Here is a 17,560-nt window from a genome sequence, read left to right as displayed (position 1 = left end):
TCATTGCATGATTCCAGAAGCTGGTCCTAGGCACAGGAATAGAGTGTCTCTGTGCCTTAACCTGGCCCTTAGGAATCACACAACAATACTGCCCCAAGATCATGGTGAAGCTGAGAACAAGAGTAGGCCCTTAATACATCTTCACTGCTTATAACAATAATAACAACAAGGAGTCCTTGTGGCATCTTAGAGACTAACAAATAATTTGGACGCAAGCTTTCGTGGGGTAAAACCCATTTCATCAGATGCATGGAGTGAAAATACAGTAAGTAGTATATATATATGAAAAGATGGGCATTGCCTTACCAAGTAGAGGGGTCAGTGCTAACGAGGTCAATTCAATTAAGGTGGAAGTGGCCTATTCTCAACAATTGATTACTTTTGTAGTGCACTGTGCTGGAGGCTTTCTGTATGACCCTAGACTATGTCTGCACTGCAATTAAAAACCTGTGCTAGGTGACTCAGGCGCTTGGGGCTCAGGCTGCAGGGCTGTATAATTGCAATGTAGACTTCTGGGCTTGGGCTGCAGCCCAAGCTCTGGGACCCTCCACCTTTGCAGCTTCCTAGACCCAAAACATCTACACCACAATTAAACAGCCCCTTACCTTGAGTCTGCTGATGAACCAGCAGTGGGTGTCTAATTGCAGTATTAAATTTACAGAGATATCCTATCTCATAGAGCTGGAAGGGACCCTGAAAGGTCATTGAGTCCAGCCCCCTCCCTTTGCTAGCAGGACCAAGTACTGATTTTGCCCCAGATCCCTAAGTGACCCCTCACAACCCTGGGTTTAGCAGGCCAATGCTCAAACCACTGAGCTATCTCTCCCCCTCCAGCATAACCTTAGTTTCTTGGTTCCTTATCTGACATTATGGTAGTGGAAAGCATATAAGTATCTACAATACATTTACTATTATGTCCCTCAGGTGAATGGATTTCTATAAACATTATTGTCCCCCACATTTTGTCTTGAATTAAACTTAACCAGACTCTGCCAACTGAGTGACAGACTGTCTTTTAAATTAAATTAAGTCTAAGGAAACAAACAGTTAATAGCAAACCTTTGTCATTCAGAAGTATCACTAATCAAAATGAGCAACCACAGTATTCCCATCAAGAAGACATCTCTGCAAATATCTGAATACACTCTGTTTTATAAAAGGTTAGGTACTTATAATAGTTTAGGATAACCACCCATACTTTGGAAACTAATAAGTAATCCACTTAGCTCTTTAGCTGTTTGCATATTGTCAAGGTGAATCTGTGGGGAACAGCATCTAAGCATTGTAATAGCCATCAAACGATAACAGCCATTTCTTTATCACAGAAATACATACCAAGTGGCTTGAATCAATAGCTAGGATTCTAATTTCCAAATAGTCAACAGACACTATGTGTAATGAACCACAACAAAATAAACCTCTGATGCAAACAAAACGTAATTACTTGATCCTTTTCTTGTGTAAAGGCCAATAATCCCTTCTATAACTAAACCCAAGAAATTATTTACTAGAAGTATGTCTAATCTTTACACAGTCTTACACTGTTTTTCATCCTGGGGGAAGGGAACATATTCTGCAACTTTACATGACTCTTCAGTACAAATTTATCCTGGCATTTTTTTGGCACTTGTTATTATGAATGTGATCTGTATTCCTGTGGCTGTCCTCTCTGAATGCTTCACAATGAGAAACTGATATGGCATATCACAACCCTGAGAAAAGGACATCAGGAGTGGGCTGAATGATTTCTCTGTGGTCTGTTTTATCTTAAATTAAAGTTAAGCAACATTTCCTGACAGGCATTTATCAGAAACTGGTTTAAACTGAGCACTAGAGGCCTTAACACCACCTTGACCACTTGCAATTGTCTCCTTTTCCCTACCACTCCCTGAGAATGGGAATACGCTCTTCCATAATGACAGATAAGCCCTTAGAAGTTCTTATCAGGAAAGTCTGCTGACACAGTCACCCACATGGTGGGCTTCTTTTGAAACTCATTTACCTAGGATAGCTCAACTCAGATGTTATCTCTGCTTTTCAGTGAGGTCCTGCTATTTACCAGTTTTACAGCTGATGCACAAGGTGGTCAGTTGACTTGTCCCAGGTTACAGTGAGTCAGTGGATCAGTTCAGACTTTACTGGCAGATTATTCTCTTAGACAACATTGCTTCTGTTAACTGAAAGACCTGGTAGAGGACTGGAAGGAATTTCACTTTCAATAAGCAGCAAGAAAAAAAGTCAAGGCTTTATTTGTAAAGATTCAACAATGATCATAACATTTCCATTTATAATCACAGCATTTCTTAATATTTAAATGAATCTGATATTTGCTCTGGGAAAGACAAGATGTTACATTTGAATTGTTGCACTGAATTAGGTTCCAATCCTGCAAACAGTTCCACATGTGCTTAACTTTAAGCATGTGAGTAGTTCCATTGACTTCTCTGGGACTATTCATGCACTTAAAGGCCCCTATTCAGTCAGGTATTTAAGCACAGGCCTAACCTTAAATACACAAGTAATCCCAAGGAAATCTTTGAGGCAGCTCACATGTTGAAGCACCTTACTGAATCCTGGCCAGCGGTAAGTGTATGTTTTGCAGACTCAGAGTCTTAATAATTAAGAGTGAAATTGTGGCCTCTTTGAAGACAATAGGAATTGCCCCTGTTTTAACGAGGCAAGGATTTCACGCTAAGGATTTAGGCCCTGAAACTACAACTGGATCTGTGCAGGCAGACCACTGCTTCCCCCTGAAGCAGCTTGCAGGATAGGGGCCTTTGTTAGCACATGTTCATGTCTTTCTGGAAATATCCCAGAAAGACCACATGCATACCCTATAAATATTTACATCTAAAGTAGAATATGTATCTTTTTGAGATAATATTACCAATGCCATATAACGAAGATCCAATCCCTGCTTAGAACCAATGACTAGCTGATGTATAAAATCAGTGTGAAACTTGTATTTTGTATTGCAAGGCTAGGTGTTTGTTTGGCTTCTTGGCTTATTTTTTTTATTTGAGAACTCGTGAAAAGGAGAAACGTTGTGTTGAGCATGACGGGAAGCTTCCACTAGATGGAGCTGCCTACCCATTACTAAGCCTAGATATTAATGATCAGCACCTGTGTTACACTATCTTGTTTGAAAAAAAACTCAAAAATTTAAAAGATACTGAAAAGATATTAACTTCTCCTTTCCATGTTTGATTCAAAGCCCATTGATGCCAATGGAAAGACTCCCACTGACTTCACTGGACTTTGGATCAGGCTCTCACTGATCAGTTTTCATCATGCTTCATATATTTAGCTTAGTGAGGACAATGTAATTTGCTGTATTTGTATGCATAAGGGGGACTTTCAGAGGAAGTCCAGACTGCTCCATACAGAAATTAATGAGATACTGGCACTTTTGGTAAGAAGGGAGTTTCCTTGATGTCTTTGTCAACTAGCTAAGGCTACATTAGAGAAGTGTGAAACCCGGAACTTCATCAGTGTACCAAGCTTCTCTCATGTAGACAGCGACTCTTTAGGTATGTGTATGATCCCCACCTTGAGCAATATGCTAGTTGTCTACCTGGCTTCCACTCTCCACCCAAGAAGTAGTTGCATCCATCAGAAGTGCTGTATGTACAAAATGTGTAAAATGTTTTAGGATCTTTGGGATGAAGTCCACGATATAAATGATTATCATGATTTAACATAACTTTGCTCTCTATCTGGCTTTTAAAAAATAGGAATTTAATTAATGTTTAGGTCTTCCCTATGTGAATGTTGTAGAAGGAACAATCTAACTTGATTAAACTAATTTGCCAGCGGGAAGGTATCTTTGTTTTGAGAAGTATGACAGAGGTATGTTAGTAGAGTACATGAACTCTGGGAATTATACTAAAGTAATTATATAAATCAAAATCTATACAATTGTATTTTTCACGTGCCTCTAACTAGAGACACATAAGCCAAAAATACCCCATTTTGTCATTTATTCCAACCGTTATTGCAGGGTTTAGGCTGCTATGAGTTTCAACCCAAAGCCAAATGTAATGTGCCTCAGAAGTAATTGGCTAGACCTTTGGAGGAAAATGAGAGACTGCCCCTCCCAAAAAGAAGTTTGTTTAAGAGGCCTCTTACTAGCCTGAGACATTCTGAGCTAAGAACGTACCTGCCTTTAAACATTATACTTTAAATAATAATAAAACATAGTTCTCCTGGCTTAAGCAGGTCAAATGAGCATTTTAGAGAGGGGCTGTAATGACTGCAATATCTGAAAATCAAAATATTTGGTAGATTTTAAATCCCTGTCTTCAGGAAAGTTATGGATCTCTGGCACAAAAGCCTTTTTGTTTGCAGTTGATCACAGTATTTTTTAGTCTGCTTGTTTTATTTAACTCACAGGCAGCCTACCTCTCTACAAAGTTCTATGCATTTTTTAAGTCCTTTTGTGTTCAATACAGCTATTCTTTCTGGAAGGGGAGGTGGTATAGATTTAAGCTAAAACTGTCTGATTCGCTGACCAAAAAAGGAAAGAATAAGGAAGGACTTTGTTTTTAACAGAATGAAAGTTTTGTTTTTATGTAGCTACCTAACACTGGCAAAGAAGTCCAGTATTACAAACATGAAGCATAACACTCTTACTGAAGGGAAGAAAAACTAACGTAAGGTCTCTGGGCAGTTGTTAAAGTGGCAACATGCCCATTACTTTCCTGGCTGCCAGCATTCTATGAGCGACAGACAATCTGGCCACAGACACTAGCCAGCTCCTTAACACAGCACTAATCTTGTGTAATGGAAGTGAGCTCACTGCCATACAAAGCACTAATTATCAACAGCATTTTCCAAAGGATATGAATAGACAGAGGTCTGAAGCACAGCCCCAAGTAGCTATATGTGCTTAATCCATAACACGGAACATTGAAACATAATTCCAACCACTCTATTTGTTTGCAAGGGTGCTTAATGGTGAAATGCTAGCAATCCAAATATAAAGAGAAGAAACTGCCAAAAGTGACACCAGATTTTTCTATTTAGATGAGTATGCTTTTTGGCTATAAAGGTTGCTATTAAAATTCAGTTTCCCTATGAGATTTTCAAATGCCACATAATATTTATTTATTGGCTTTTGAAAAATAGTTTGGAGAATGTCCCAGCTGATTAGGACTGGTAATATTCACCTCTAAGTCTTTCTTGCACTTATCAGCCTTTGTTGTCGACCTTGTCCTAAACGTAGTTGAACTGAGCAGGTTTAAGATATGCAATCATCCACCTTGATATGGTCTACCTATTCCTTGCAAATAATTATTTGAGGACTCTAGTCCTTTTTCCCTCTTCATAGTCCCACTGTGATTTTCCCAGGTTTGTTTGGTTGTTATTAGTAATATTTTTTACAGTATATTTGAAACTGTGGATTGTTCATAAACAGTTCTTAGCAAATACTCTAATGAGCATTCAATAATCAAACTGTGTGAATAGTCAGTTAAATCACATGGTATGATTCCTATTCCCTGATGGGATTACCTAATTTGAACTGTTGCCGTACAAATATTTTATTTGCACAAATAAAAAATCCTACCCATACATTCTGGTGAAAGAAAAATATTCACAGAAGTGTTTGCAGAAAAGTGAATAGAAAGAGATAGGAATATATTTAAAAGGAAATCACTGTTTTGATTTTGCAAAAATGTTTGTGAAAACAAACTCTTACATGTGTCTGTTTTAGTTCCCAAATAAATTAGAAACTAGTAGAAAAGAGCCTTGTCAGAGGAACACAAACACCAAACTATAGGACAACATGACATGTAATATGTCTTGGGTTCCAAATCCATGGTTAATATATTCTCTCTGGCATAGTATATAATTCAAATACAGCCTGCTGCATCCAGGGTCCAGGGCAATGTTTTGAGGGAAAACTCTGCTTGAGTTCCAGCCAGTATTGCATAACGAAAGTTGTAGATGTACTCTGGCCACTACTCATTCACTAACAGGACTTCAACACTTGATGCTGAGGACCTTGCCATCTAGAGGCTGCTACTGAATCTCCTATTTTGGGAAAGATTATTGAGAAGATTGAAGCCAAGCAGTTATGGCAATATTTGTAGCCTGCAGATTTCCTTGATGGTGGCCCACTTGGTTTTAGACATGACTATTGATCTGAAATTGTGATGGTGGCATTGGTCAAGAATCCCTCCCAGAGAACATTTACAGCAGTAGCCTATTTGTTAAACAGAATTGTTTGTTGGGATCAAACAGCACTTTTGATCTGAGGGTTGCACTGGCTACTGATGGACTACTGGGTGAAATTCAAGGTGTTGTTTTTGTTCTTTACAACTCTAAGTTTTTTTGATCCAAGTTATCATATACAGACATCTGCTTTTCATGCTGCTCTAACACGCAATCAGCAAAGGCACTGAAGCTGGAGCTCCCTTGATATACAAGAGAGGGAACTGCTGGTAGAGTGTTCTCCACCTGGCACCTAAATTCCACATAATGCTTCTTGTTTGCATGGTCTGCCACTGCCTGGATTTGTGAACTTTCTGGACATGCTGCAAAGGGGATGATTTGCTCAGGAATTTGGAGGAAGGACTGGATGATGTTGGTCAGGTTTGTTTGTTGCTTCAGTTTAATAGTGTTACAGGCCAGAGCAAATTATGATTATATTGGTGATTTGGCAGTAGATTCACACCGTTCAGTGTAAGTATTTGTTATTATGTTTTAAATACTGGAAGAAGTGCCCAGAACTTAGGCCTGATGTTTTCAGCACATATAGTTTAGGAGTAAAAATAAATTTGTCAAATATAAATAAAATATGACCAAATCTATAAATTCAGGACAGTAAAATGGCAGTTATGTGCAAAATAGTTTATATGCACATATAAGTGCTCATTGAGCACCTGTCTCAATGAGCACTTGCTCTGCAATGCCCAGGGTGTATGATAATAAGGTGATAAGTAACAGTCAGCATGGATTTGTCAAGAACAAATCATGTCAAACCAACTTAATAGCTTTCTTTGGCAGGGTAACAGGCCTTGTGGATAGGGGAGAAGCGGTAGATGTGGTATATCTTGACTTTAATAAGGCTTATGATTCTGTCTCTCATGACCTTCTCATAAACAAACTAGGGAAATACAACCTAGATGGAGCTACTGTAAGGTGGGTTCAGAACTGCTTGGAAAATTGTTCCCAGAGAGTAATTATCAGCGGTTCACTGTCAAGCTGGAAGTGCATATTGAGTGGGGTCCCACAGGGATCAGTTCTGTTCAGTATCTTCATCAATGGTTTTGATAATGGAATAGAGAGTACACTTATAAAGTTTGCACACGATACCAAGCTGAGAATGGTTGCAAGTGTTTTGGAGGACAGGGTTGAAATTCAAAATGATCAGAACAAAATGGAGAAATGGTCTGAAGTAAATAGGATGAAAGTCAATAAGGACAAATGCAAAGTACTCTACTTAGGAAGGAACAATCAGTTGCACACATACAAAATCGGAAATGACTGCCTAGGAAGGAGTACCACAGAAAAGGATCTGGAAATCATAGTGGATAACGAATTAAATATGAATGAATAGTGTAACACTGTTGCAAAAAAAAAAAGCAAACATAATTCCTGGGACATACTAGCAGGAGTGTTGCAACCAAGATATAAGAAGTAATTCTTCATGCTCTACTCTGCATTGATTAGGCCTCAGCTGGAGTATTTTGTCCAGTTCTGGGCACCACATTTCAGGAAAGATGTGGACAAACTGGAGAAACTCCTGTGAAGAGCAACAAAAATGATTAAAGGTCTAGAAAACATGACCTATGAGGGAAGATTGAAAAAATTGGGTTTGTTTAGTCTGGAGAAGAGAAGAATGAGAGGGGACATGATAACAGTTTTCAAGTACACCTTGACCCTGATATAACACGAATACAGATATAACACAGTAAAGCAGCTCTCGGGGGAGGGAGGGTTGCATGCTCCAGTGGATCAAATCAAGTTTGATATAAAACGGTTTCACCTATAACACGGTAAGATTTTTTGGCTCCCAAGGACAACTTTATATCAAGGTAGAGATGTACATAAAAGGCTCTTACAAGGAGGAGGGAGAAAACTTGTTCTCCTTAACCTTTGAGGATAGGACAAGAAGAAATGGGATTAAATTGCAATAAGGATGGTTTATGTTGGACAGTAGGAAAAACTTCCTAACTGTCAGGGTAGTTAAGCACTGGAATAAATTGTCTAGGGAGGTTATGGAATCTCCATCGGAGACTTTTAAGAGCAGGTTAGACAAACACCTACCAGGGATGGCCTAGATAATACTTAGTCCTGCCATTTAGTGCAGGGGACTGGACTAGATGACCTCTCAAGGCCCCTTCCAGTCCTCTGATTCTATGACCTCACTGCAATATTTTACAGCCATTCTCTTGTACTCTCTTGTTTCAAGTTGAGCATGTCTGGGGGTTGTAGGGAAAGTGGCATGCCCAAAAAAGCACCTTGGTGCCGTGGATATGTCATCTTATCTAGCCAACTCAACCTTTCACGAAACTTTCGGGTTATCCTGCTATTTGTCCACACAACAGGAAACCACAAAGAACTACTACATAAAAGCAGATTTAAGGCTAAGCACCAAATCCTGCCAAGAAAACAACAAGGGCAGACCCAACATCCTCACTGAACCCCATTGACTTCAATAAGATTCCACATGGGTGTTCAAGGTGACCTGGACAATTCTCTTTTCAGTATGGGGCTATAAGATATGCCTATTTCTGTTATTCTAGGATATCTCCCCCATCACAAACAAGTTATTTTTTAAAGGAAACAATGGACAGATGGATAAACATCATTTGGGCCATGAAAAAATATTTCTTTTTATTACTTGCATTCACAGTGAATCCATTTGTACTTGTTTGGTTCATCAATGACCTATATATTTTCTCTCAGAAAATCTACCTAAACGATCAGTCCATATATTTACAACCTGTATCTTCACGGATTCCAAGACTTGCCTCACTTACTGGAATTGTCATTGCTAACCACATATAAATCCCAACTGATGCATGAAAACTATGCACTGGAAAAGAAGAGCAGTTTTATTGTTGCTGCTTTTGATAAGTTGCCAACAGCTGACCATTTTCATGAGAAAAACGAAGGCTGAGATTTTCAAAAGGGGCTGACTACATATAGGCTTTTGAAAAATGGTACCTAAAGAAATGGTTTGATTTTCAAAAGTGCTGAGTGCTTGCCAATGGGAGCTGATAGGTGTTTTGTACTTTTGAAAAGTAGCTCTCTTATATAGAAGCTTTTGGCTCTCATTTTTTAAACTCTTGGCTGGAAACTTCCCAAACGCATTTTTTCTTTAAACACTGAAGTGATGTGAACTGATTTTATCTAATCTGCGCAACAGTTCTCAGTGAATTGAAATGAAACTTTTCATCTGATTATACATGTAAAATTTTTTTCCTCAACTGTATCTTGTCACTTAAACTTTTCTGCATTACTAGACTGATGAAAAAGCTCATTTTATCCATCCATCACATTTCATCATGTTAACATCTCAGCGCTGATCTCACATGAGCTTACAGGGAGAGTATAGAGAATTTTTCTCTCTCTCTTCTTGGGCAGTGGAAGTGAGAGAAGGCAAGGCCAACATTTTGGTCTCATTGAAGTCAGTTAAAAATGGATGTACATATCCAAGGGATGGCTTTAGTCCTGGTACAAACTAATCAACATAAGCTATATTTATGTCCAACCCTGATCATATTTAACATGGTTGGCACTTACAGTTAAAAAATCTGGAAAAATACAACCTCTGATGGATATAAATAGAAAATGTCAAAAGAAAGTCCCAATTTCCTTCCATTTAATTCACTGTTTTAAATATATTTTAGGTGCAAATAAAAAGTACATTTGAGCCTTTTTCCTAGAAACTGTGCTAATAAAATACATGCCACCACTTGGCAAAGGAGTTCCCTTCAATAGATTAAATAATGATATTGTAGATTACTCATCTCCGTGGAAAATGTGCACCAAAGTAACTCAAACCTCATTCCCCAATCTCCAGTGGTAGAGCTTGAGGTTCACACATTCCTAATTCTTGCTCTCTTTGCCCAGAATGAATATATAAAGCTATGTCTACACTTGCAGAGTTTTTGTGCTGTCAGTTTCACTGTTGATAGTGAACTGGTGAAAGAAAAGCACTGGTTTGTGTACTCACTTACTGCCACAGGCGAGAGAGAGTGTTCACATTTGCAGCACTTCCACCGCCGATGAGAGCAGCACACTGAAGGCTGCTATCCCACAGTGCAGCTCTTTCCATTTTGATGATAGGTCCTGTCGGAAGGGGATGGGGGGCATCACGGGGCATCCTGGGTCCGTGCACAGCCTCCTCTCCCCAAACACTGATCAGCTCCAATAACTCAGCATTGCTCCAAGCACAGAATCATTTGCTCTGTGGAGCAGGCATTGTCACCTGGCCAGATGATGTGAGCACTTGCCAAAAAAACAGGAGGGGGGAGTTTCAGAGTTCCTGGGGCTTTACAGGGGGAAGGGTGCGATGTCTGTTTACCTAGCATCAGAGCTGCTGGCCAGAGTGGTCACCTAGGCACTGTGAGATATTCTCTGGAAGCTAAAAGCTCTGTAAACAGGAAGAATGTGTCTTCACTAGCACATCACCACAAAAGCATCACCAGTAAGAGCTATATGCCTCTCATGGAGGTGGTTTTCTTTTTGAGGTGAAACTTTTGAGTTTCACCACAAAAAGTTATTGGCAAGTGTTGACGCTGCCATGGTTTTTGCACAAAAAATGGACTTTCTGCTTTAAATGGCTAGTGTAGATGTGCCTTACATGAAGAAGAAATCTTGGTGATGTAGTAATATATACTATAGTTATTTCATTTGGTCAGCACTGGCTAAGAATGTGTCAGGATTTCCATTTCCATTATCCTCACCTATTTCAAAAGGTTAATTTAAAGGAACTATGGGCATAATCTTCAGCTGCTGGCTGAGCTGCTCTTTACACACTAATCAAATAGGCAGTGAGACAAAAGCAGCTTTACATCACCTTGATATCCTCAACACCGTGAGGCCAACTGAAGACTGGTTTGGCCCTCTGGCAATAGTGAACTAATCTTTAATCCAGTCAGAGAACACAAGTGCAGTACAACATTCCAGCCTCATTCCCAAGACAATTCTAATGCCAGAGGAATCCTCAGCTGACTGGGTAAACTGGTGTCTTTAAATCAACAGAGCTAAGAAGCACTCTAGAAGGACGATATTGCTATGTTGCTCTGAGCATAGCACAGCAAAGACAATACCAGATCTCAATTAGAGATAGGTCTCTGCTATCCCACAAAGTTCAGGATTGTTTAGGGTCACACTTTATAGGCAGACTCCTCTCTAACCTAAGAAATTGAAGTTAAGGGGACATATGTCTGAGTTTCTTCTTCTTGTAATCTTACTTATGGTGATGTAATGTCCATTTTCATGGCTATAAATTGGATTGATAGGGCTAACACTTTATTCAAACCAATGGAATCTGAAGATGTACCTGGTACATTCGGGGCAATGCTTATGCATTTGATCAAGATGTAACTGGAACACTTATTTGGCAGTCCAACAATTAATAATGATAAATGGTCCAGTGAAGGGGGCAGAAATTATGGAAAATAATCTAAAAATTAGGATACTGTGAGCAAACAGGAAACTCAAGCAGAGTCACTACATGCACAGAATAATTAACACATGGAATAAATGGCCACGGAAAGCTTTTGAATCAATGACTACAAATGAGTTCAGGAGACATAGATTGTTCCCAAAGGAAAGGATTGAGAGAAGTTGTAAAAAAAGCAGGGAAATGGGACAAAGATCAATTAAAAAAAAAAAAGGCCTGTTTTGCAGATGGTCTTATACTGTGCTGGGAATGTCTTCTCTTCTTAAATTTAAAGTTAAAGCAAAAATTTAACACCCATCTTTGCCCAGCAACATGAGTTGCAAATAGAGCATCAGCTCTGGCTTTTGATTTCCTGGATTTTGTCAGTCTGTGTCACACCAAACTTGCTTTTGCAATGTGTACGTTTACAACTCCCTTAGTATTTACCAGTGCGAAGATATGCTGATCCCACAGATAGAGCTAGATTATGCCTGACCCTATCAGAGTGCTTAGGAGAACAGGGATCAACAAAGTGAATGGAGTACAAGGACTATGCAAATCAGATGCAGTCAAAAGTGCTAGACGCCCAGGAATAGGTGAATAGGAGGAAGTGATGTAGAGTAGCAGACTTCCTCTCCCTACAATCCAAGAGACATTGTGCCTCCAGGCACAATTAAGCACATTTGTTCCAGCACTAAAGCAAGCACATGAGATAAAAGTTTGATTTTTCCTTTCGTTTTCTCTGTACTATCACCTGCAGCACACAACAGTTCTGCAAGAAATGGATCATTCACAAAACACTGAGAAATCTTGTAAAGGCTTTTAAACCTCTATCTATTTAAATCAAGTGGCAATTAAGCAAATTAGCTTTGTTTCAGCTTTCTTACTAAAGACACCATATCTATGTGATAAGCAGTAGTGATCATAGTCTGTATGTATGTGACCTGAGGACCAGATGTTTCCTGGTTATAGAAGGATTCACAAAGGGAAAAATAAGCATGGCCAATCTGTTTATACAGTGTGTATCAATGGGCGTTAAACTGGCCATAAATCACCTGTCTCTTCTAAAGAAGAGACTGAATACTTTGACTTGGATGATACTGAATCAAATCTAGCAGACAGATGGTTGGGTTAGTTGAGCTGAAGGTGGGGAATGTTTTCTTTCTCCACCTACTTGTTTTATTCATTATTGCTTTGATGCTGTAAAAAGGAACCAATAGTACTCCAAAATCTTAGGGATAGAGCATTGGGTCCAGACCTTCTACACTCACTGCAGGTCAGGAAGGAGGTATGTAGAGGTGGTTTTAAGATGTCTTTACATCCCTTCCAACTGTAGGATTGCCATGCATTAGAACAGTCCCAAAGCATGATTTAGAGCAGCCCAGGGCGATCTTCCAGATAGATAGGGATCACTTGAGTGCAGAGGAGCTGCTTCTATGGCCTGGTCTACATTACACAGATTGATGTAAGGCAGCTTACGTCAACCTAATTATGACAGTGTACACACTACAGCCTTGTCCCGCCAGTGTAAGTGCCCCACTATACTGACATAAGATCGCTATAATATCTGTTTTACTTACATCGGCTATTGGCTATCTTGTCAATTTCATGGCTGTGCCCAGCTCCAGGCTCCTCAGCCAAGCTCCTGCTGTGTCTCCACTCCAAGCTGGACTTCCACCTAGGCTCCCAGCTTAGGCTGTCCTGGCTGCCTGCTCCCTTCTGGAAGCTCAGCTGCACTGAGGCTCCCAGCAGGGAGCCTGTCTGCCTCTCCCCGCCCAGCTTTCGGCTCCCCACCGGGAGCATGGCAGCTGACCAGACTCCAGGAAAGGATCTCCCAGCCAGAGGTGGCTTTCTCCGGCTCCCAGCTGTAGAGGAGAGGCAACAAGCCCCAGGGGCAACTGGCTTCTGGCAGGGAGCCTGATTTCTCAGCTCCCCATACCACCTATCTGCGGTCAGTAGAAGCGCTCTGGTGAGGATACGTCAACAAAAGGAGGGTTGTGTGGACATCAGCCACCACAGTAATTATATAGCTCAATCTAAAACTGCAGGGTAAACCTGCCCTCTGTCTCCCTCACCCTAAGAATGCCCTCTCTATGGGAGGCCAGGAGCAGGAGAGATGCAGGAACCATTATGCCCACCCTATACAACCTGAGAATTCCCCCATGCTCAGGGACTTATCAGGCAGCTGAATATATCAACTTTACAGCCTTTTGGTACCAGAAAATAAGCACAAAGCAGTTCCACCAGGGATCAGAATCTGGGCATTATATGGTAGATGTCTCAGAATGTAAACTCTTTGGAACAGCATCTGTGCGGATTTATACAGCACCTTTTCAGCACTACTGAAGAAGAAGAAAAGGTAGCAATCCCAAGCAAGGACATTTGTTGGGGTAAACATTTGGCTACTGTACTGATTCTAGAATTTGCCCTATTTTTTTCCATTTCCAATGGGTATTTGATAAACCACCACAAGGCTTTTTAATTAACTTTTTCTTTTTAAGACATCTTACCAGCGTGCTGCCATCAGTCCAGCGGAAGTCATGCTCAAACATCTTATCATTGAGGCCAATCCACTGGTAGTCATGTCCGATTCCTAACAGGAAAGGAACCACAAAGATATTTTTATTAACTTTCCCATAAAAGGGAGAAAAATTATCAAAGAATAAAAAGAATTTCCACAGAATGAATCAGACTTCCTGTTCTTAAATAGCTTTCACTAAGCATGCAAACAAATACTTACAGGCTCTTTTTTAGCCTTTTTATTTTAATCCAGGAAATCTACAAAAATATAGTCTCTTACCTAATTATTTTAAACTATCGCCTATCTTCCCTTTATCCTGCACATCCCAAAAGATCAGATTTGCTTTCTACCTAGCTGTGCAGTTTAAATATCTGGAAAAGACAATTAAATGGAAAAAAACCCTGCCTCACCAGTTTACTATAATTAAATAAGTATTTTCTCTTCCTTAGTAATATCAAAAGTTTTTCAGTGACATTTACAGGAGACATGTGCCAAACTCTGTGGCAGAAAGTCAGAGATCTGCAGACTTGTCAGGAGTCACTTCCAACTGCGCTAAGAGGGTATGTCTACACAGGATAAAAAACTCCTGGCTGGCCCAGATCAGCTGACTCAGGCTCTGGGGCTTGGGCTCTGGGGATGAAAAATCTCTGAGTAGATATTTATACCTGGGCTGGAGGGTCCCAGATCTTGAGCTCTAGCCCAAACCCAAATGTCTACACAGAGATTTTTAGTTACACAGCCCAAGCCCTGCCAGCCTGAGTCAGCTGGCCCACGACAGCCACGGCCATGCAATGCGTCTTTTATCCCTACGTAGACTTATCATGAGAGATCCAAAGAGTTTTCTTTCAACGTGATATTCAGGGACTGAATACCTGACCCAAGCCTTAGTACAATTAATGAGGACTATTAGAAAATAACCACCTCCAACTATTTTAATCAATAGTATTACTCTGTTTGTGCAGGCAGCACCTGATGCTGTGAAGAGTACCACAGAGCTGAATCTGTCTTGTAATGTAACATGAAGTGACTGATGCTTTGTGCCTGTGAAACAGTATTTAAGATGGCCTGGAGAACGAGATTGTCTAAACAATGAGCCTAAAATAAAGTCTCCAGAATAAAGGGCTGAACTTCTTTGTCTTTTATTGTCTTTTTCTCAGGACCTAAAACTTTAGAGGTAAAAAGTAGATTTTCTCTGAAGATCAGATAATGATTAATATAAAATTAACAGCAAAAGGAATGGCCGAGAATATGGTGTCTTCCTTTTAAAAATCAAATGATGATGCATATTTTAGAAGGGAAATATGAAAACTATTCAAAGGTTTGGAGGTTGTTTTCTCCACATATTTTACTAGCTTTATATATCCTCAATCCAGAGATGCTCAAAGGAATCCTAATGGTACATACGGTTTACAAATATCTGCTCTTCATGAGACAAGATGCTTGTCAGGTGGGCTCCCTGGAGACGACATTCTCTTTCAGCTGCATCCCATGTGCGGCGATGGGCAAAGTATTTGTAGCATTGTCCTTGGAACTTGTGCCAGCCGTAATCACAAGTCTCTGTATCTGTGATAAGTAAACAAAAACCACCCCTTAAAATACTCAAGAAATGCACACAGTTGAGTTTTATGCAAATGGACAGAGGATTCTGCTATTTAAAGGCTCAGGAAGACACACAACCTAAGCCCTACAGATGAAAAAAAAATCACTGATCCTGTAATTCTTATTCAAGTCTTAGGTACTTGTATTTACTAAATTTCACCACTAGTCATAAGGAAAATTATGCTTTGCTTGTTAATCTGGAGGTTTTTGATGGGTATTATCACATATACTGGATCCTGAATATCCCAAACGGGCATTATTATCCCATAACTCTGAAAGAATTAAACACAGGTGCTCTGCCTGGACATAAGATTGCAGTGGCACTATACTTTTTATTTTTATTTTTTTTTGCTTACTTCATCAAATAATTCTTTGAGTTACTCTGTTCCATTACTATGAAGGACTGTGGTTGAAAAAGGCCATGGAGAAAAGTAACTGTCATTGTTCAGCTAGCAGATGCAAAGCTGAACTGCTATCTCAGCAAAGATTAAGGTTGGCCAAAAAAAGGGAGTAGACTTAAGTAAACTTGAGGTATCAATTTCTAAAGACAGCTGTAAAGCTGGAATAGAAAGTAATGAACTGCACATTGTCTGTTCTTGGATGAGGAGTGGTACTGATAAGAATACACTATAGATAGGAGCTCACAACAGCCAATATTTCAATTCAGCTAAAGAGAAATAAACGTGAGCTTTGGAAATGTACCAGTTTCTAGGGTTGATGTCAACTACAGTGTCAAGCTAAGGCAGCCACAGACAGAACAGATGGTGTAAAACTTTTGTATTTGTTTTGGTTCTGTGCTTTCACTGTAGAAAGTGATCACATGGAAAAATAGTTTTATAGTAAAAAGGGTACAGAAAGAGTGAACCAGCTCCTCGGGTTTGATGCAGGACCCAATGGAAGGAAATGTCTTTGAAGAGGAGTTGGTTTCAGGAAACGTGGTACCAGTATGATTTAGTGAAATCTAAAGACTGCTCTGAGTTATGCCGCTTGGAATAGTACCACTTCACCAGCTGAGATCACCAGAGCATAGCATGCTCTCACCTCACATCTTTCCAAACATATGAACATGGCCCTGGCTCAACCTCCACTGATCCCCATGTTCCCTCTGCCAGAAGGCACAGAGCCAGCTTTCCACCACCTAAGGATTCCCCCCCCCACAGCTCTGCATCACTCCCAATGCAATGATGTAGAAGTTGCGTAAAAATTACATTTATTTGGGGAGCTTGGCGGAGAGGGGGATTGGGATTTTTGCTTAAAAGTCAATGGCACGATTTGACTCAAGGGACTCCAACTGCATATGAGGGAGTGGTAGCCAGATATTTATACCACATGTGCCAATTCCTTAACTAGCACATTCCTCAGCTTTTAACTGGAGGTCATGTGCTATACTACAGTAAAACTGCTTAGAATACACATACATTTTTATATTGGACAAGTCATGCTATAAAGAAATTGCTCATACTTTAAAGAATCTCAGCTATGGAGTATGTAATCTACAATACTGATTTTTTTTTCTAGCTCCAATGATGTAGGCACATGCAGCAGTTGGAAGTTAATCTCCATGATCTGGGCAGTTTTAAAGTTTGGTCTGTCTGTGGCTGTCTAGAGCTTTTGTTTAACCACTCAGCACTGACTAATTGTGCTGTATCCTTCATGGTGGATACTTCAAATGTTATTACTCATCTTGTTTAGGAGCCTCATCTCACAGAAAGGAAGTCAAATAACAACAAGCAGATGTAACGCACAGAGAGGGGGCTTGGGGATTACGCAGAATTGGGCCATCCCAATCCAGTGACTATCCACCAGGGAAGTCAGCTAAA

The 17,560-nt window shown here is 40.0% G+C and overlaps 1 protein-coding gene across 3 annotated transcripts in view; it reads right to left on the bottom strand.

The window, feature by feature from the left end:
• Positions 1-17,560, bottom strand: part of VCAN (versican) — a 137,655-nt gene that overhangs the window by 9,651 nt on the left and 110,444 nt on the right. For all 3 annotated transcript variants that reach the window (XM_050944808.1, XM_050944810.1, XM_050944809.1), the window contains 2 exons: positions 15,546-15,704; positions 14,131-14,213 (listed from right to left, as the gene is read on the bottom strand). In XM_050944808.1, coding sequence (XP_050800765.1) covers positions 14,131-14,213; positions 15,546-15,704 — 242 coding nt within the window. The remainder of the gene's footprint in view (positions 1-14,130; positions 14,214-15,545; positions 15,705-17,560) is intronic.

Source organism: Gopherus flavomarginatus, chromosome 3 (genome assembly GCF_025201925.1).
Source record: "Gopherus flavomarginatus isolate rGopFla2 chromosome 3, rGopFla2.mat.asm, whole genome shotgun sequence".
In the NCBI taxonomy this organism is placed as follows: domain Eukaryota; kingdom Metazoa; phylum Chordata; order Testudines; family Testudinidae; genus Gopherus; species Gopherus flavomarginatus.
This window is presented reverse-complemented; position numbering and strand designations above follow the sequence as displayed.